The sequence below is a fragment of the Pomacea canaliculata genome, linkage group LG11 (assembly GCF_003073045.1).
Source record: "Pomacea canaliculata isolate SZHN2017 linkage group LG11, ASM307304v1, whole genome shotgun sequence".
In the NCBI taxonomy this organism is placed as follows: domain Eukaryota; kingdom Metazoa; phylum Mollusca; class Gastropoda; order Architaenioglossa; family Ampullariidae; genus Pomacea; species Pomacea canaliculata.
This window is the reverse complement of record NC_037600.1, coordinates 18,065,419-18,087,338: the sequence shown is the minus strand read 5'-3', so window position 1 is coordinate 18,087,338 and position 21,920 is coordinate 18,065,419. Positions and strand designations below refer to the sequence as shown.

Below are 21,920 nucleotides of genomic sequence, written 5' to 3'. Positions count from 1 at the left end.
GCTTTTAATTGGTGTACATACTGTACTTTTCTCATGAGCATTTGGGAATGGATTGTATGGATGAATGACTTCTGCTTCGAAACTAGAACACATAAATCCTATTCGAAGATGGATATAGCTGTGGTATCTTCTTTCAAGTTACTCACTTAGCATATCCAGTTTATTTCAAACCACTCTCAAAATGTGACTATGTCATTTCGTTACAAGAGCTGTTTTGATTATTATATAACGCAAAGTGCACCAGAATGTGACCCATGCAGGTAGCCATCTGCTAGCTGGATGTTTACACAGGTTTTGATGACGTCTCATTATGCGCGTACACCGCCATGTGTTTACTTACCTCCCCTTAAGGAACGCGTGTCTCGCATCTTGCAAAACAGCAAAATGAAACTCCTGACACATAATATTCTTACATCCAATATCATAAAAGGTGTGACTCGAGGATTTCCTCTCAAGATAAAAGTGAGTAAAATCAACAGTGCATACTGTTAACGTGTCGGTTTTGCGTTCGATACATAGTTCAATTGTAGTCTCTTCATTCGCAGCGTTAGTATTTCCACAAGCACTGATTCATTAGAAAATGAAGATTCGGATAAAGAAGGAGAAATATACAAAAGTCTTCACGTGTAATTTGGAAATCAGAGGTAGAATTGAACTTAAAACTTGTCTGCTTAATCTCATTCCCCACAAATAGTTTGTGATGAAATATTTTACACATATTGGCTGGTTATTGTCTTTTGGGTTTTGTTTTGTACGTATGTACCATCAGTAGTTGAAGGTAGGATTTTTTCTTCTTTTAAATAGAAATGCTGATATTTTTCAGTCTAGTCGTCTAGAAGTAAAAGAAGTCGACTTCAATCCTGACTTCATATTGCGAATCCTCCCAAAGCTTGACTGGTCTGCACTTCGACAGGCTGCTACTGAAGTAAGCAGTTTAGGCTATAGTGACAATTTTTTAGTTGATCAGCCTCACTTCCTTTCACAAGTGTGTATACAAAGAATGGTTGAGTACATAGATTCGCATCTGTTTAACAGGTCACTTGGAAAATCAACCCAGCTGGTTCAACTTTGACCCACAATAAAATCATCTGCCAATATCAAATCAGCTGAATCAAAAAATTAAGTATCAACCCATTCTAAAAGATGAATCAATCACCGATGTCAGCAGCTGTTATTTGCTATGTGAAATATTGTCAAATAAGTTATGCATTTTTCAAACTGTACATATGCAACACAAAACTATTGTTTACAGTGCTTAAAAATGGATGTATGGAGAAAAGGCAGTGAGGAGAAGAGGTTGTAGTAGAGTAAACATCAGACAGTATTGGTGTCACTAATTCATAGCATGATATTGATGTCATTAAGATAGAGTTAGGGCTACTTTCTGTCAGCTTTTTTACTGTTTCCTTGAATATGTTTTAGATTATTATTTTATGTCAGCTTCACACCTGGCTGTGCTTTTCGCAGGTTGAGGTGGGTGGGGTTTATCTCGTTTACACACAAACATGCACAGAAATATACACAGATGTGTAGTGTGAAGAAGAGGGTGATGTACTGCTCAACCCGCTATGTTCTGAGTACAGGCATTAAGATTCTTGTAAAGCAGGGCGCACACCTGACAACAGTGGTACCTGCATTTTTATAGTAAGATATTCTTCAGACTAAATGACTAGCTCAGCTATGATGGTGGCTTGATATTTATTGGACATTAACAGTCAAACATGAAACCATCAAATAATAAAGACATGGTGCCTTGAACTATTTTATGGGGTGGTATACAATTCTCCTTGTATGAGTATTAATTTTTTTTTTAGAAAATCGTTGCTGTGGAGCCTTTCTCTGGATCTCCTTGTCTCTAACAGCTTTTTTGCGTAGTTAGATGGTGGTGGAGCTCATGTGAAAAATTTGTATTGCAAACAAAACTTTCTTCTTGGTTAAAGACAATTCTTGAACAGTAGAATGTTGGAAATCTTTTATGTAACTAGCACTTACTATCGTCAGTGATTAAGTGTTTTGTGGCATTGGATTGAGTTAGTCTTTATTGTAGTCTAGATTGAAAGAGGGTTTGATTGAGTTTATTTGGTTTGGAGTCAATTTGTCATATTGGTAATATTTTGTCAAAGATAAAGGTTAATAAAAGGGTAGTCCCGTAATCTTTCACTCAGTAAGGAGTTAGATATTAGAGATTGATTTTTTTTTCAAATGACAGTACCCATCTTTTCTCCCTCACTGCCATATTTTCCCTTTTTAAGGAAACAGGTACAAATAGTATGTTGCTTCACATGGGTGCGGAATCAGTGTTTGTGCCATGACATTTATATGTCATTGCTATAATAGACGGTCTGCTTCACCAATTTCAAAAGCTAACCTAATTTGAGCAAATAATTTTGTTTTGTTTACATTTTGTCTCTGAACATCAAAAAATCTTACCTGCAGTTTGAAAGAGGTCAAGATCTTCTGCAGGGTGAACAATGATGGCAGCTATAAAATTGTGGCTATGCTTCATTAACATTTGATTCAAGTTCTCAGTGTAAGATTTAGGTTAGAGGGAATAAAGTAGAATGGAAAAAAGTGTTCACACTTATAATGTGTAAGTGTAAGTATAAATACTATGGCTTTGATTGGTACATAAATAAATTAGCAGTAGAAGAACTATTTACATGAAAAAAAATGTGTGGTTATTTTTTTTAATCCAGCCTTTCATAGAAAGAGTTTGTATTTTAGACAAACATCAGGAGATAGAGTTCAGAAGTTAGAAGAAAATCAGGGTTTTAGCCTGAATAGAGGAAAGAGAAATCAACTTTGTGGATGTGGTCAAGGATGGTGGTCAAGATGTGTGTTTTGTTTTTGGGGGTTTTTTTTTGTGTAAATTTTAAAATGCAAGTAAACTCTTCAAACCAATACAAAAGGGTGTGCTTTGGTGTATATGACTGCTTCTGTACTTCAGTAGCAACAGGATTTGAAGGGATAGGCAGGCAAAAAAAAAATTAAGCACCTAATTTACTAAACTACTTGAGATTTAACAGTTAATACATGTAAGCAACCTTAATTACTTTGTGCGTTTATTTGTTAATTGGTATTTGTGCATGCTGTGCTTTCCCTAGGAAACTTTGACAATGTTGAGTGGATTTTTAACATTTTGAAAATGCAGAAAATGTGCTTCATTTGTAGAATGCTTTTTCATTTATGCCTACAGGTTGGTTATGGTAATGGGCTACCAGAAGAATTACCTTCCAGCCTAGAAGGAGATGACAGTCTGCAGAAAACCATACATAACATTCTTCTTCAGGTGAGTGAGCCAGTAGTTTTTAAGGGTCTGCTGGGGAACTAATTTTTCCTTCTAGTGACTTGGTGAAGGTTAATTCAAGAAAATAAGATACTATTTCCTAAATTCTGGGTGAATAACCCTGCTTGTTCTCAAGGTACATGCCCACATAAACATCACCATGTGCAGCAAGAGGTCAACAACACAGATGTCAGGATTATGCATGGAGACTTTAAACAGATTTCATCCTGTTTTGAGGGCGATAGTATCTTGTCCGGAGCAGCCATTAAAAGAAAATAGCTCCACACCAGACCATTATGCCAGTGTAATTAACAAGTGTACACAAAAGTTCCATCCATTGAGCATAGTAACATTATAGGCTTTAGTGGGTTAACATTTTAATGTGTTCAAAGGTAATAGAGCTTTGCAAAGAAAGCAGTCAACTCTACTTCAATAGCAGAGGTGACAACTGGTACTTGCTCAGAGCATACTAGTGGGCTAACTAAGGCAGTTTGGAAATGTTATTTCATTTGTGTAGAACCTTGATAAAAGGCTGTCATTGAGGTAGGTCATGTTTTTGATACTCAACAAAATTTTATTTTTTCTTTTTAGTCTCAGATGTTTGTTTTAATAAGAAGATTTTTAGCAGTAGAGTAAACTTTGTGACCCTCACTTTCTGTCTGATCATAAAAGTTATATATTTGAAAGGATCAACATGTGGCATACAGCAGCATGTGTCTGCATCTGCCTTTGGATGCCCTTAGACTTGTTGCTCAAACACTGCATAAGTCAGCATCAAAGTAAGGTCACTCAGTCTGCTGACTCTAGCCATGACTTCTCATTATTTATTAGACCACTACATGTTAAAATTAAACTGTTTTTAAAAAAGCAGCTGATTGCAGCTGACAGTTTGATAGCCAGGACAAAGAAATCACTGAGTTAGCAAACGACCCCCCTCTTCCCACATCAGCAGCAACACCAAAGAAAGGATTAGGCTAAACTACATTCAGTAATTGTACATTTTGTGTCAGTCAAGTTAATTTTGCCTTTAGTGTCTACAGCTTGTCCCTAGCCTTTTGCTGTGCTCTTCATAATCATCCTTGACTGCTTCTTTCTTTGTCAAGTCTCTTTGTTTTGTGCACACTAACTACACAATAACCCTATGTAATGTGACGTCTTCTCTTTACTTATTTACTATGGTTACTGCAGTCTACCATCGATGTGAGCTACAGAAATAATGAAGGGCTTTGTAGACAAAGTGATGATAACATTGCCTACATTTATTTATACCAGTATGACTCTTGAGTGGTCGTCTGAAGTATATGTCTCTATATAGTTTTTTCCTACTATATGACTATCAAAAATACTTAGTTCATTAATAGAGCTATATGGTGGTATGATATGGCTGGTTCTTCAGCCACATACAACTTTCTGTTCAATTGTGTGAAACACCACATTACATATTAGTGTAAATAAGCATAAGGTGAGTTTGGAGAAGTGTACTCTTCCATTGTCAGTAGAACTCCATTAAACCTTTCTCAGGATTTCTCATTGCCACAGAAGTATCATCTGCCAGTGATTCTTTGAGTGCAAGGGATTCTCAACACTAGCTAGCCAGAAGTACATCCCCAGCAGACCAAGCTGGTACTACATTCCTGTTGTTTAATTTTCTTTTAGGCTGTGTGTAGTATTGACATTTCACTGCTGATTGTTTGCTACATTCTGATTAGAGTTCAAAGAGTGTATAATCCTTCAAATGAAATCCTATTGCTCTGAGGGCACACTGCTCTTTCTCTGTGTGTGTTATCTGTTTACAGGCCTGGGTCAGTTATTGAAATAATTTGCGCACGCTGGAGCATCTTGTTGCTAACTATCTTTAATCTCATCTGTCATTCTTTAGTTAACAATTTTGTGTGTTATGTTGCGTTCGTCCATGTCTCTTTTGGATTTTTTTTATTTTTGTTAAGTGCCATAAGCTTGTCCATAGGACCGGAATATGGCGCTATACAAGTTCACTATAATAGTAATACCACTCTTTCCACATCATGCCTGGAGTGCCATTTTTCACCCAGTATGTCTACTTACCCCAAGTGATACTTTTTCCTCACGCCAGTGGCTGTTATTTGAATGTATGAGATGTTTTGGGTGGCTGATCGGTTGGACAGAGGTGCATGACATTTGGGTGTAGTCATTTATTTCTCCATGTGCATGCTGTGTGTAGCATGTAAAGACACTCTGTAACCATCATGAGCTCCTCCATCAAATACTAAATATTCATGACTATTATTAGTTTTCACATAGCTTGTTATCGGCTCAAGTGGACTGTTTGGTCTATATGAGGTAACAAATTCCAGGGGTAAAGTGCCAAATGCTTACCCAGAGGGTTGAGATAATAAGTAGCCTTAATAATATAGTTTGCTTATACATGTAGTTTTGTTTTGTTTTGTTTTTTTTGGTGGGGGGGGGGGTAGGGTGTTTGATGTGTCAGTGAACTGACAGCAGGTTCTTATTTAGGTTGGTGGCTCAGGTTTGATGAAGTGATATACAACTATTGATTTCAGTGACAGTTCGTATTTCCTCCCACTGTGGTATGATTCTGTCATTTTATGCACTGAATCTTGAAGTATATGCTCAATTTAAATGCCCCAACGTGTTCTATTATAACAGCAGTGTACATATATCACAATGCTTGATTTGTTTAATTTGATGTGATTGCTCCATATTAACAGTAGTGGCTTATGAAATGTCCATTGTGGACTTCAGTAAGTACTACATATTGGAAAGATATTTGTGTTTCTTGATATGACCAAAGAACTCATGGTGTTTCCTGAGACAATTATCACTGTGCTGTTCTCTGATTGTTGCCTGATGGAGCTCTCTACAGGCCAGAAGGCACTATATAAGCAAACAAGATTATTATTACTACTATTCATGACTATTTTTTTTTTCTGAATGGTACTTTCATGGTGAGGGACAAGAATACTTTCAGTCATCGTCATCATTATTATCCTTTTTTATTATTATTATTTGCAGGTTGAAATAGTGGAAGGGGAACTGGAATGCCCTGAGACAGGGCGAAAGTTTCCAATCCAGAATGGGATTCCCAACATGTTGTTGAATGAGGATGAAGTCAGCTAAACTGGACCTTTGTGACTAACCAGCTTTAGAAGGAATGAATAAGATTAATGAAAGACTATACTAGTTTGTATGTTCATGGTGTGTCTAGTGAACCTGATGTGGAATGTTGATGGGGCTTGTATTTGCATGGATTCTCAGATATTACATCTAGGAAAGTATGCATACATATGCAAATGTCATAAACACATTCTACCATTTATGCATGTACAAGAAAGATTGATTTCAGCAATGCTAAGTTTAAAAATGTTTTCGTTCTTAAGTTTGGTCATAATAAAGCAAGTTGTTGTTTGAAATGAGTTTCATTGATGATTTTTACTTTTCTGAGAGAAAATTTGAATGGTATTTTTTCATATGGATGTTTATTATAGCATACAGTATTTTTCTTTTTTTTTGCTTTTTTAAAATCGTGAAGACATCCTATGGTTTTAACTACTCGATGGCAAACAAAATGTTACATATTGTCATATAACTTCATTTTCGTCTAATTCATTCGTTTGTGCTTTGACTGGTACTAGCTGATGACATGATATACTGGTCCACATGCACTGGTAGTCAGGGGAAAATTGGATAGGTGCAGAGGCTGATGCAGCTACTCAGACATGTTTCTGAGCAGGGTAAGCAAGTCCAGCAAGGCCACTTCATTCTTTTCTGTTTGCCAGCCAGCTTTTACTCTGCCCGTGATCTGTATATTTTAGTCATTCTTGTGTTCCATGGACCGATTTCTTCAGTCCACATCTTGTACTCACAGAATACAGTGGGATTCTGAGGGACGTGCAGTATGTGGTAGCTAGAGGGTATACATATTGTTGATCCTAGCTATTGAGGTCTAGATGCCAATTTCGGTAGTGCAGCTCCCTTCTGATGAAAGGTTGCTCCTAGGTATTTCAAGCTTTTCATCTCTTTGAGCTGTTCACTGTTCATGTAGATATCTTTTTAGAAAAGGGATAAGTTTGTTCAAAGTCACAAATAAACAGTTATATCCAGAAACAGCTTTTTCAGCATGTATCATAAAGTAATGGTGTCTGTTACTACTGTTAGATGTGTAATCAGCGTCTGTCGATCACTTTAAGAATTGCTCACCTATGGACTACTTTTTTTTATTCTTTGGCATTGCTTTTATCCATAAAACTAGTGAACTGAGGGATATTATAGCAATATCTGATCATTTTTACAGTCACGGCTCATAGAAACAGCAGAGGAGTTGCCTTCACATTTGGATTGCTTGTGCAACAACACTTTTTCTATTTTGCCTTGGACCATCATTCCTTTGCACAGTCTCACCTCACCTCACTTGAAGGAACATGGAAATGCTTTCAATAAAGATTTTTTTTCTTAAACAGTTCTAGATCAGTCTGAGTGTTTAATTACTTTGCCAGAAATGCTAGTTTCTGACATTATGGTCTACCCCTCTAAGCAGTTTTTGTGATTAGCCTCATTCCTCATGCCCTTCAGCTCTCTACCTACCCATCTACAGGCATCCCATTATCTAGGAAAATAACTGATCAATACTCGAGGATGTTTTGTCTTTGGTGAAAATGTAATTTGACAACGGGGAAAACAGCAAAAACGAGAGTCCTTAAGCCTCAGCACCTCTCTCTCTCTCTGTACAGCGAGCAAGAGGTCGATATGCTGAGCGCCCCAGACAGAAGAAGATTAATTCTAAATTCCAGAAGACTGAGGTGGCAAGAAAAACGATAAAGAAATGAAAAGTATTGTAAATTGGAAAGGTGCTGACATTAAGACGCACATTTCCGGACTGTGCACTAGTCCGTAGATGTATTCTGGTTGTCGGAGGTGGAGGGTCAAGGCAGCTCTTGGCATGCAAGAGGGACGGACAGCGTGGCCATGCTGTTTTCAGATCACTGTAGCAAAAGAAAAAAATCTGCGCGGACTGAGTTCCAGAACCGGCAGTCATTCACATAAACTGATATTATGCTTGGACAGCGGACACCATTGGGTGTGTCGGTCAACATGCCAAGCTATGGTGTGGGTAGGAACCCTTGGAATTTGTTACCTCATATAGACCAAACAGTCCACTTGAGACGATAACAAGCTAGGTGTGCAACCGTTATCCTTTCCACGAGTCCTGAGCAGTTCTAAGAATATAAGATCATCTGATCGATTAGTCTGCCACTCCTCCCACAGTTATAGTTTCCTAACATTAGCATTTTCTTGAGTTTTCAGCTTTAAAAAAAAACTTCGGAGAAAGTGGGGGAAGGAGAAGTTGGGATGATGTATCCAGGCCAGAGGGTGTGAAGGAGGTCCGGCATGGGTCAATCGAATTGTAAGCATATTGTATTTTGGGAAAATAATTTATGATTACAATTACAAGGGGCCCGGAGAGGTCGTCTGCCCCGGAGCCCGTACTGGCTCTCGACGGCCCTGGGAAGGAATAGAAAAAAGACAAATGACAGGCACATTTACAAGACAACTGAAGACATTCGACTGAGTCTCTGACAGACAGCATTGCTGCTAAGAACCATGATTGAGATTCCGTTATATGTGATAGTGTGTCTGCAGCATGTCTAAAGGTCCTATTCATTTAAACGGTTATTATATTGGCAATCAATTAATTATTTTCCGTGTTTACAAAATGCAAACACACTTTACCAATGTCAGAGTGAGTGAGTAATGGTTCAATCTTAAAAACAGTATTTACCTTTCCGATTAATTACTCGCACTAGAATCACATCGATTAAAATTTGTTTACTCCCCCGCAGGTCACTACAATTATTTTCAATTTCGTTTTGAAGTATTGAGTGTGGTATCCAGCACTCAATGTATTTGGAAGCCAGTGCGGTGTTAACCTTAGTGAGCCGTGCGATGAGAGGAGAACCGAGAAAAAGTTATTCTTCCCTTGCTCCAGCTTGGATCAATGCAGTGACCTCTCGTCCTTTTTGGGGAATTGGTGAGGATTTCCTCCCGTCACTGGATGGTTAAAGACAAACAGCAATCAATAATCAATTTTTTCGTAAGTGCGCCATGCTTTCGTGTTTGTTTTCATTCACTTCCAAGGCGATTTCGCAGAGATTTGCCTGAATGTGATGATGACATTCAACAAAACTATGAAAAAGAAGAAAAATCTCACGGAAAAGTGGAGGGATTGTGAGATTCATTACTCACTGATTTAGTAGAAGAGCATAAAGATGGCCTGTTTGTTCCCCCATCCCCATATTAACCGCGAAGAAAAAGCTTGAATTTTGGAAAAAGCTAGCAATGCTCGTGGCAAGCAGAAAAGGGAATGGGGCCAGACAAAAAAAAATAGTGGTCCATCACTTCAGTGAGGGTGAACCTTCAGTTGGATTCGAATACAGGCTGCACACGTTCGCTGACTACAGCCTCCGCAGCAATCCTTCCAACAAAGAGCATGGACGTGCCTGATGTAAAGTATAAACACACCGAGAGGCTTCACATCGGAAAGACTTATTACCTCTAATGCATCTCTCGCTCTCTCCTTTCATATCTTGCGATTTGTCTGTCTTGTCGATATCCCTTTGTTGATTTCTATCTTTTTAAAGATAACTCTTCGTTGTTATTGTCTACTACCTTAATATCTTCACGGTTTTTTGTAGATCATGCTCATCGTTTCACACTTTCCGTTCCTTAATGAGGTAGTGCGCTGAGCTCATGCTCCTATATATGCGTGACTGCATTTTTATATTATTATTTGTGATCATAATTCCTTCCTTGTATATGGATACACAACACACGTCCAAGCTTGTCTCCCGACGTATCATATAGGTTCTGTCGGTTTGATTATTGTAATCCACTGACTTGTTTATCAGTACAGTTCATTACAGTGTGATTGTGCGAGTTGTCTGACCTATACAGAACACCATAGCTGATAACAGGTTGTTATGATGAAGGTCGAATTTTTATCACCGTTTTATTTTTAATTTGCTCGTTCTTACTTTTTAGGTTTGTGCTAGGATTGGATTTAGGTTTAGGACTGTACTACTACTTATGTAAGCAGTGCAAAGATGTTTGACACAGGGACGATAGCAGCCGTGTATGCCGGTTGTCGCAGTTGTAATGATTAACTTAATGAACTATACACGAAAACATAAATAGTAAATCACAGATTTTAAGAGATCATCGCACCCAGGGATTACGTGCGTACAGCTTTCATGGGTTTTTTTCTGTTTTGTTTTTTTAATACGCCGATGAATTTGGAATGAAAGTGAACATCAGAAAACCCAAAGTCATCGTGTTTAGGAAAGGCGGAGTTTGAGCTTCAAAGGAATGTTGGTATTATGGTGAAGAAAGGATGGAGGCTGTTGACATGTATAAGTATCTAGGTGTTTCACAACTAAATTCTCCCTCTCCCTAGCTGTCGATGATCTTGCAGCTGAGGTAAAATTAGAACCTGCCAGCTATTAAAATGTTTATGTAAAATTGGAGATTTACCACGAAGAGTGTTCTTTAAGATGTTTGATTGTCAGATTGTACCGACACTCACCTACGGGTCCGAAATTCGGGGTCTCCAAAGATAAGAGGCTGTTGGACAGGTACATATATGTTCAGCTGCAAAAGTTTCTTAAATGTGGGTCTCCAAACACCAAACATAATAATCTATGACGACCATTCTAGAAATGCATGAACACGAAGTACCGAACACGACACATTTCAACACATATCGTTCGCGCACCTAATAACGGAAGGTTTACGGGAAGGGAAACCGGACGGCCGAGTGGTTAGTCCGAATTAACGTCCGAACCGAGGGGCGTGTCGGTTCGATACCCATGTATCGCAGCAAACTTCCCTCAGTTGACTCAGCTGCGGGAATGGTTACTTGACTCCTTTTATATATATAGAGGGCAGGGCAGCGAGGGAGAGGAGATAGGCACCGCCCTCACATAAAGCTGGCCCCGAGAAAACACACCTCGATCTTCAACGAACCGAAAACGAGACGAGGCTTCATTTCCTTTACCATGGTGAGGAAATTCCTATTCTTGTCGCTTGAGTGCAGATGATCCCCGGTTCGAGGCCTGCCACGTCCTGTGTTTGGAAAAACTCTCATTGTGAAAATGGGCACCCAAGAACTGCACAGTTTACAGCTGAGGTGCATAGAATGAATGACAATAAATTATAAACGCCTGATTTATTTAGCGCCAAAATCAAGTTCACAGAGGAACACCCGAACATGTTCTCAGTAGGAGGCTTGTGGGGGGGGGAGGGGGAAAATGCATTGTGTTAAAATGCAAGGCAGCCACCCCTGTAAACGTAAACATATTAAAGAAGTATAGGAGACACGGATAGAATACAAAGGACGGAAGGAGAAACAACCGTAGAGACAAGTAAGAATAGACAAACATAGAAGACTCAAAGAGGAATCAGAGAACAAACAGTACGGTACGTTTGGAGTGTCATAAATCTGCAGAGAAAGACGAGCAGGCGATCGAGCTACTCAATTAACTATAATCACAACTGTTGACAACTATGTTGATTGGTGCAAGGAGTGATGCTTGTGGATCAGACTACATGGAATCCACATTCTGTGCCATACACACGATGATCCACTTGCAGGGCTTCCGTATGCCGCCTTGACCTCTTTGTTCTACATACAGGTGAGTGACTACCTGGCGGGGAAAAGCAAAGCCACACACTGTCACCCTGTCACCCTGGTTGTCAACGGTTGGCGAGGTGTTGTGAGGCCTCAGTGGCAGTCAGCGCTATTTTTGTCTCGGAGCAAGAGGTGTCGCCATACAAAGCACTCGGCAAAGGTGTTTTCCCACCGACTGTGTGATACCTGTAGTCAGTGTAGTGATTAGCGTAATGGGACTCGCAATCTGACTGTCTTTATGGACGATCAGCAACAAAGGCTGCTTAACCTGCCGACGGGTTTTTACACAGGTAAGTTTTGTTTTTGACTTCCTGCTCGAGGTAGCGGTATTCGTATCCTTCATACTGATAATTCGTGTAACAACACAACAGCTCACATTTCTAAATCTTTAGCCAGGTGTCAAGCTACGATGAGGAGACAGGTGCTAGAGCTATCAAGAACTTGAAAAAGGTTGCTGGTCTTGAGGGTGTTGACAAAGTACTATTGTGTCAGTAATAAAGACAGTAATAAAGACAAACATGATACCGGAAGTAATCTACATGTTTGTGTGACAGGTCTGCTCAAGACAACATGTTCAAAGCCTGCAGTCGAGTAAACATTTAACCGACTCTCAAGTGTTCATGTTTATCGCTCACAGTGCATATGGTGGCTTTGTGTTAGTGTTCGTGCATATCATATGCTGTGTAGTGTTCGTCTTTATCATAAGTTGTGTAGTATTTGTGCATATCGTATGTTTGTGTAGTATTCGTGTATATGATATGCTGTGCAGTGTTTGTGTATATCGTATGTTTGTGTAGTATTCGTGTATATGATATGTTGTGTAGTGTTTGTGTACATCGTATAATTTTGCAGATAGAAGGGGGGGGGGGTCGAGAGAAAGAGAGCCAGAAGTTTGTCGCTTTGTTGTCAAAGCATGATAGTTGTACATTGCTGCACCACAGACCGCTATGTGTAAATAAAAGTATTTTATCAGTTTATATCTTATATAGCAGAAATGTGAAACATTAACTATAAATTTAGAATTACTGTTCAACACATTGAAATGATGAGCGCTCAGTGTGTTGATTGAAAGCTGCAGATAGTTAGAACCTTTGATGTGATGCGCCGCTGGTTCCGTTACGCAGGTTGTTAGAAAGTACAGTCTCTCTTTTTTAAACTAATATTTCTATTTCTCCTGGTGTTGGCGTATAGTTTAGAGTTTTATTAAAAAACTTCCCATGCTATTTCGTTCCCATATGTACGATTTCCTATAGTAAGGGTGGGTAGTGCCTGGCCCGCGGAATCAAGCCAAATAGAGCAAGCTAATCTTTAAATGTTCTTTAACAGTCAAGACAATTATTGATACTGGACATTAAGGTGTTTAATAATTTAGCTCTATCAATGTCGTTGCGCTATGACTGTGATTTCCATGTGTTTTGCAGCAAGACACCGAAAAGGACTAGTAGAGAAGACGTCCGACCGAGCGCTGGAAGCTGCACGACACACGAGCAATGGCAGCAGGCACGCGGAGCAGCGCATACAGCACCATCAGCGTGCGCACGTGGAGCGATGTGGACGACGACCTCGCCGTAGTCAAGCGCGACCTCCAGGCTGTTAGTACACTAACAAACACTAGTCAGTCGTGGGTTGTTAGCACACCAACAACGACTAGTCAGCCGTGGGCTGTATACTAACAACCACTAGTCAGCCGTGAGCTGTTAGTACAAACTTTTCAGTAGTCAGTCGTGGACTGTTGATATGGGCTCCTTCAGTAGTCACCGGCTGTTGGTATGGGCTCCTTCAGTAGTCAGTCGTGGGCTGTAAGTGCAGACTTCCAGCAGTCTTTCAATAGTTGGTGTAGTTAAGAATCTGAGTACACATTCAGGGGTTGTTACTACAGTATTCCAAGTCCTGGTTCAAAAATAGTAAAACAAAAATTATATTTGGGGATTAGTACAAAACTGTTTTAGCAGTCAGCTATAGGTGCTAATATACAATAGTCCAATACGCATACATATAGTGCCAGTACAGACTTCCTAATGAAGCTATTTGATGTCCTACAAAAACAAAAATTATTGGGCACTTTAGTTCTGTTGTATACTTTAATGTAAACTATTTTGTGTATACTTATAGTGTGTACCTCGACTTTATGGATTAATTTATTCCTAGCACACTATTTCAGTAACGAGTAAGAATTTACTCGCCTTAGTCGGTTTAAGGAGAATTATTAATTGCTATAATTATTAATATTTATTCATTAACATTTATAAATGGCTATTGTTCGAGCACCGCTCAAGAATAGAATGTACAAAGAATAAACTATTACGATGCAACATATTCTATAGCATATTATCTTAGAGAAACCTTTGATATAAATGTATTTAAATATAAAATGTTAATTTAAATGTATAACTAACTACTAACAGTTCCAGAAGGTTCATTTTATCTGCTAAATTATTATGTAATTTTCAAACTTTCGGCCTTTTTTTCCTCCTTCCTTCGTGTTCTTTTGATTACATCTGTCAAAAAAAACTGTGATACTTTTTGTGTTTATTTTTGTTTTCATTAAACAGCATTTCAAGCCTTTATTTGAAAAGGTAAGCATATATTAAAATTAATCACTTTTACACAAGAAAACAAACTTAGTTTTTATATATAGTAAAAATGTTAATAATGTTAGGTTCACATTTTCTGTACTTGTTCTGAGTGTCCACGATGTAACGTGAATATAACTGCCAATTTATATCTTAAACGAATCACGTGAATCTAACAATAAAACAACTTTGCCACTGAAATCACAAGCACGTCGTTTTTTGAGCTAAATACTGACATGCGCAGCACGGACCGGAAGGTGTGCTCATCAGGAAGCTTCGTCAGGAGCTGGAGAGTCAGAGGACGGCGAATCTGATGAGTCGACAGTCGTTGACCAACGCTTTGACAAAAGCTGACAAAGACGGCGACGAATACTTGTCCTTCCAAGAATTCACGGCCATGGTGAGCACTGTTTTAATGAGGAAAATATGTATTTTATGTAAATAATTAAATTGTTGTTTAAACTTTATTTAATTTCGATCATGTCAGTCCAACACAATCAGCTGTATATTTTGTTTGGTGCAATAACTATTCACACACAAATTGCAGACACACAGAATGAGTTTGTTGACTTCCATAGGGTCAGCAGTAAGCAGTAAACAGGAATGTAGTCATTGTCAGTTTTTATGCTTCTTTCTGAAAACTTGAGAAATATGTACTTCATCATTCATTAATAAATTTGCAGACCTACTTCAAACGTTTTAAACATCACAACTTAATTTGCAATACCTGTGCCACCAGATTCAAAACACCTGACGGGGATTAGCCCCTGTGGTACTGTCATATACAGGGGTTTGGGGGGATGAAGAGATAAGAACTTTACATTTTTACAAACTAAATGTCCATACATTACAAACAAAGTAAAGTATTCAAGTCAGGGACACACTGAAACAAAGCCACTTTAAAAGAGTATGGTGAAAGCTCTGTCTTACAAACATGAGACATTACTCTAAGTTACAAATCATAATCATTTATGTATCAAATATTTTCTTTCCAAAGATAACAGCAGACCTGAAGGAAGAACGAAGGCTTGCCTTTCGTGGCATGCTGCTGTCGGCGTTGGGACATGTAGGAGTGCTGCCAAAAAGGAAACGAGATGATTTTCTTGCCAACTACACGATCTGTCCACCGCCTTTATTCATCCCCATCATCACTCTTGTGCAGGTACACCTCACGTATTCTCGTCACTTATTCACGTATCTTACTGTTGCTGGGAGTGTATGTGTAGATATATATTATGTGTGAGAGAGAAAAATCATATGTGTGTATAGTGTGTTAGATAAATTATTTCAATTTGTATGTAATGTATTTATCTGTATATGGCTAGTATGAGCATTAACTGGAATTGTCCTTGTGGATTAAAGTTTTATTGTAGACAGAGGCCACTGCATCAAGTTCTCTTTTACCGCTGTTTTTAACGCATTTTGCGAGTGACTTTTTAATGGTTTCATGGACGAGAGTGTGGGCGTCTGTGTGAATGGTCCTGTGGCATTTACACCTCATAGTATGCACCACCAGGTCATCATCTTCATAGCCTACGTTGTGGACATGGACAAGCGTGGATTGACGGTGACAGCGACTGACGGGTACCCGACCTACAGTCCTCTGTCCTACAACCCTAAACGGCGCTATGAGGTTTGGCGCTTCTTCACCTACATGTTCCTCCATGACGGGTACGTGGTTTGCTTACAGCACATAGCAAGTCATTCTCATTTTATTTTGGCTTTCTTTTGTTTTGCTTTTCTTTTAGGTCTGTAGCACATGGAAATTCCTAGCTTACAAAATAACCCACTCCTCGTGTAAAGTTAGAAAGTTGTTAGAGCGCACCTTAGATTCTTTTTATTTTTCACTAATTTACAGAATGCAGATATCCTATGAGGACGGTTTAAGGTTCACAGCCTACGACTTCGCTAGTACCGAGACTTATAAAAAGGAAAAAAAAATTAAATCGTTCATATACTTAGTGAAGGATTTAAAAGTAAAATGTAAATATAATGTTTCGTTTAATAATAATATTTGCTTTCTTTTATTCAAACAACAATGACCACCTCAAACATCTGAAAGAAGCAGTGAACTTGGGTGGCTAATGAACGTCAGAATGTTTTTTCATCTTCACTAGAAGAGTTCTGTGACTAGTTCACCTTCACGGCATTAAGCATTCTGTGGTTGCCTCAACAGCTACCTTCACATTGTGTTCAACGTGCTGACACAACTGTTATTTGGCTTCTGCCTTGAAATTGTGCATGGCTGGTGGCGCGTGGCTATTGTCTACCTTTGCGGCGTTACAGCAGGTGAGTGCATGCTTTCTTACTGACCATCTTCACCTGTATATCAGCGTGTCAGTGCATCATCTTAATTGACACACCTGCCCAGTTCTACAGACTGTCCATAGCAAGAAGGATTTAGACCGCTGATCACGAGCTACGGATTTTCGTAACCTGAAGTATACTACTTACAGAGAGAGCAAGTTGTAGTTTTGGGGTACAGAACATGGTATAACATGGTACAGAACATGGTATAACATGGTACAGAACATGGTATAAAGTCTGTGGGAAAGTACTGTGCTCTGAGATGCCTCCAAGATGGAGTATCTGTCAGTGTCCCAGTGGCTGGCAGCTTTACTGACCATCACGGTTACCATTATCAAGGTGGGTTCAAAGCAAATCACAAAGACAACATACAATAGTATCAACTGCTACAGGCCTAAGCTGGTCTATTGTCGAATCGAGGAAGAATAAGGTATCATGAAGTAGTCGAAAAAAATGGAGCAATAATCAGAATAAAATTAATACAGTTCTCATCGGGAGTCGACGTTCAACTTACAAACAGATTCAAAATCCGTCAAGTTGCCTAAAGTATAAAGACGATATACAGGGCCCGGAGAAATGCAGAGAAATCGAGACAAGTAATTCCATCGAGCGAATAAAAACCTCGGACAAGGTGGCAAAGGTGAACAAAAGGTTGCAGAGACCATTAGGGAAGAAGAGGTCCACGGCTTGGCGCAATGACAGAACAATCGAAAACATTCTCACTTCCCTCCCTTGCACGCACCGTATCCAAATATAGCAAATATTATTACTGGGACAGATCAGCAAGCAAAAGAAGTAATAAGAACTGCCACACTGAAAACACGGCGAACGGAAAGTTTTATTGCACAGAGCTGATCTGATGTGCTTAGAAACGCGCGAGGAGCGAGGAAGGGGAAGATGCTAATCCTTGTCTCAACATAACTCTGGAGATACTGATGCTCCTCCCTGCAGATATCAAAGCAAACGGACATCACTCGTATAGAAAACGGCTGGAACATTCTGGAAGGCCGAGTTCAGGGCAACCACTCAAAGGCAGTAAACAAGACCCTGTTGCTCGGAGTGAGCATCAATATCATTAAATTTATCTTTCTGGTCTGAAGAAGACTATCCCCCAAACGGGACATATGTGTTGCTGGTAAAAGTAGGGGGACACTTGGCCCTTGCCCGCTGTCCTCTCTCTCTCTCCTGTAGAGATGCGGCTATCTTGGAGTACATACTCCCCCATGGTGAGATTCCTACATCAGGATGATTCGCTGACGGGAGGAATTGGCAGCACAAATGTTGAGGTCCTTAAGGGTGGCCTTAATAATATTGCTTTTTTGTCGATTTGTTGATTTCTCCCTCCATCTGCAGGCTCTCTGTTTGTAAAACAGCTGTTTTAGTAGTTTTAGTAGACGACGTGTCTCGCCCAGTTCTCCTGGGCATTCGACAGTAGGATGTATACAATGAACATGAGCGCGCCACAGGACTATTGTGTCAGTGGGTATACTCCATATATGGAGCAGGTGGCAGAGACAGTTAGGACTTGGTTGAGCTGCTTGCATGTCTGGCACTTGGTGGCAAGTACAATGGCCGTGAAGACTGTCAGCTTGGTAGTAACGCCGAGATCTCTTGAGCCCTGATAAGATATAAGATTTGATAAGATATTACAACTAACTTGCCACTGTTACTTGTCACCAACTCTCCCACTAACCCTAGAGAGGTCCGTCACGAGACTGGGCCTTGAATATCAGGAAAACTTCAGGAAAGGTAAAAGACGTTGGAAGAGACGGTTAGGCTGGGCAACAAATATGGTAAAGTAAGGGCATTGCCCCCTTCAATACCTAGGTAGCCAAATAATAGAGACCTCAAGGTTACATACAAACCTTTCCTTGCAGACATTACTGTACACGCAGTCATACTACTTAGGTGGTTAATGTTGTCACAGCATCACGACTACTGTTGCAGAGGTCTCCACGGAACTGAAACTGATTTTATGTCTAAAATTCGTATCTGTCAATATTGGGTATGTTTATATTCAATGTCTGTGAACAATGCAGTCGAAAGAGTGACCATAATTTAAGTAACTTTTGTTCCTCAGGGTCTTTTGCTCACTCTGTGGTGGACCCTTGGGTGGGACTGATAGGAGCAAGTGGCGGGGTGTACGCTCTACTAGGTGCACACTTGGCAGCAGTCGTAACTGTGAGTAAACACAGTAGACGTGTTGACTTCTTTGTCTGATTTATTACATAAGTATGAAGATAGGATGTGATTATGGGTTACAGTATTTAAACACAGGATGTGAGTGCGGACGACAGTATTTTATGAACAGTGCATGTTTTAACCAGTAATTGAGAGTAATCTTAATGTGGATTTAAATATATATATTTTGGTCTGCCTATATTTGCCTGAAAGAACTGGAAAGAGATGAACTACCATCTGTGTAATGAGGAGGAGTTCCAGTCCAGACGGCTTTTCGCAGCTGTGCGTATTTTTGCCAGTGCTCCTTTCCGCCTGGCTATGATTGTGCTGATTGGTAGGTCATGCCAAAGTTTACTTAGTAATCAATTTATTAACTCCACCTATCCCGTCTACTGTATCATTAGTATACGGTTTATAGTGTTGTCGCCAAATATCTTGCCGCAGGAAACGATTTCTACTGTGGAAAGATGTACTTTAATAAGAATGATAAAATTGCAGTATTATAAACCAATAATTTACATTACATAAAAGAAATATTTTTAGGTGTATCCTTAGCAATTAAACTGAAGGCCTAACATTTTAAATATTAGGCACTTGAAAAGACAGGAAGAGATTACTTCGAAGCAATATCTATTACAACATAATTCACATAATTAATTGATGGGGGCAGGAACACCAGCGAAATAGATTGCGTATAGCTGTAAGCAATAAGAAGACAACTAAATACATTAACTGTACAAGAAGACTGGAAAGAACTGAAAAATAATCTGCTCACAAACAACCTTAATTGGGTGGGGGCGGGTGGGATGTGTTTGTGGTTTTGGGTGGGTGTTTATGCGGATGTCTGTGGGTTTTCTTCTTTCACTGAAGTCCTCCCAGACACCGGGCTGGCCATCTTCCGACGAGTAGCGTTAAACGAGAACCTGCGAGTTGGTGTGTCTGCTCACGTGGGCGGCTTTCTGACAGGTGCGTGATGTTTGTTTATATTTCTGCAACTCTTTTTGTAAACTGACAAACACGTGATCATGTCACATTTTTTGCAAAATACAAGCTAGAGAGGTCGCAAAGTTAACCATACATATAGACACACTGAAAACATAAAGATGGAGTACAAGAATTGAACGTAGAGCAATGGATGAAGGTATGATGGGATGTAGATACTATAAACAGTGTAAGATGGAGTCGTTACATGATGGCTAGCATGACAGACAGTATTGCCAAGGAGTTAAGAATAGTAATTCAGGGATAGTACTTTGTGAACAGATATGTTTTCAGAGACTGTTTGAATGTAGCCTTGGAGTCCGAGTGGCGAATGTGATGTGGAAGTTTCATGTTGTGCGCATTATGATTTCCACGATGTGTAGGTCTGTTCCTGGGAATACCAGTTCTGAGAAACATTAACGAGCATGCATGGGAGACGAACCTGGGTTGGGTGACACTGGTCGTCTTCCTTGTCGTCTGTGCCTTTGCTGTATTCTTCAACGCCTTTCACACAGGCTACCCACCAACGGACTGGAGCTGATTCTTCCAAACCTATCCACACATATGTATATCTGTGCATCTACGGCCACGTGTGTATGCATGAGAATCAGATGAGATTGCAAACACAAAAATACCTGTATTTTCCAGGCAGAAATTTCTCAATTTGTTTCCCCCAGCCGAACTCATTACAATATTAATAAAAAGCTTATTGGTAATTTTTAAATATCTTAATATAGTTCCTACAGTGACCTGTAAAACAAAGTTATGAAAAACTTTTAACATAAAATCGTTGAATCATCCTTGCAATATTTTCCCATAAATTTGTATATCAAAGTATAGGTATACCGACTATAATTGCACCAAGGCTTGATCGTCCCCGGTGAAGAATGGAGCATGTCAGACCTTCATTTATTCCTGCAGAGTAACTTGGCAGCTAAAATATCATGCTTGTATATGAGTTGATGTTGGTTTGATGAATGTGTGAAATGTGCCAAAGTATTATTGTACTATAATGCCATCATGTTGTTATGGGGTGTGCACTTATTTTACTATAGTATTGTTTTGCATGGGTAAATGTATAATTTTCTGTATATTAATTTGTGCATTTGAACGGATTATTAAAGTACCGTTGTCAACGTTATACAACCTATCTAGTTGTTGACGATTTCTTCATTAATAGAAAACTTCTACTGGTATTATATCATTTTTAAAAACCAGTCTAAGGTTCTATAGCTTTTAGATCAAAATGAAAAAGAGGAAAGCTATTTTATTAATAGTTTTTTTTTTTCGTGAAGCCAGTCAAATTTCTGATAAGGAGAATAGCGGGCAATAGGAGACGAAGAGGAAAGGTACAGATTTGAATATGAAGGAGCTCGTAGAGAAAAATGTAATTTTAATGGACATACAGGCATAAATTTGGAAACGAGACGACCGGAAATGAAATATGCGTCTTTGAACGCAGTATTATAATTCTTGGACATTGTTGCTTCATGAGGACACTAAACGAGAAATGACAATGTTTAATTGTTACATTTACAGTGTGCTACTAACTTGTGTCAGTTTGTCAGCCAGTATTTATGACACTTGTCTTGTGTTTTCACATTTTGACAATAAAGATGATCGTATTCTATATGTGGTGGTCTTTGTACTTCTGACTAAGAGATAAAGCGTCTTCTTGACACAATAGCTGTGTACGGAAACGGAGAAAAAAAAATTCTCTCATTTGTCAGTATCTTGAAGCGTTTACTATAACATACGACTGTATCTAAGGGGTCAGTTAAATGCAGCTCTATATGGAAACTCAACAGCAAAAAAGCAATAGACTCTCAAGCAATCATTGTTCAGGATTACATATGATCTACATTCATTCTCACACAGCAATGTTCTGAAGTCGCACGGCTGAAACAACGAA

At 39.2% G+C, this 21,920-nt stretch overlaps 2 protein-coding genes across 2 annotated transcripts; both read left to right on the top strand.

The window, feature by feature from the left end:
* The first annotated feature begins 327 nt into the window (after nucleotides 1-327).
* LOC112576173 (multifunctional methyltransferase subunit TRM112-like protein) lies at nucleotides 328-6,696 on the top strand. The gene is made up of 4 exons (XM_025258449.1): nucleotides 328-462; nucleotides 824-925; nucleotides 3,197-3,289; nucleotides 6,299-6,696. The coding sequence occupies exons 1-4, from the start codon at nucleotides 385-387 to the stop codon at nucleotides 6,401-6,403; spliced, it is 378 nt and encodes a 125-aa protein (XP_025114234.1). The 5' UTR covers nucleotides 328-384; the 3' UTR covers nucleotides 6,404-6,696.
* Nucleotides 6,697-12,004: 5,308 nt separating this feature from the next.
* Nucleotides 12,005-21,640, top strand: LOC112575929 (rhomboid-related protein 2-like). Its single transcript, XM_025258073.1, has 11 exons — nucleotides 12,005-12,256; nucleotides 13,388-13,558; nucleotides 14,519-14,542; nucleotides 14,784-14,939; nucleotides 15,537-15,701; nucleotides 16,056-16,210; nucleotides 16,716-16,828; nucleotides 18,927-19,027; nucleotides 19,241-19,361; nucleotides 19,898-19,993; nucleotides 20,392-21,640. Exons 2-11 carry the CDS (start codon nucleotides 13,457-13,459, stop codon nucleotides 20,547-20,549), a joined length of 1,191 nt encoding a protein of 396 aa, XP_025113858.1. The 5' UTR covers nucleotides 12,005-12,256; nucleotides 13,388-13,456; the 3' UTR covers nucleotides 20,550-21,640.
* Nucleotides 21,641-21,920: the final 280 nt, after the last annotated feature.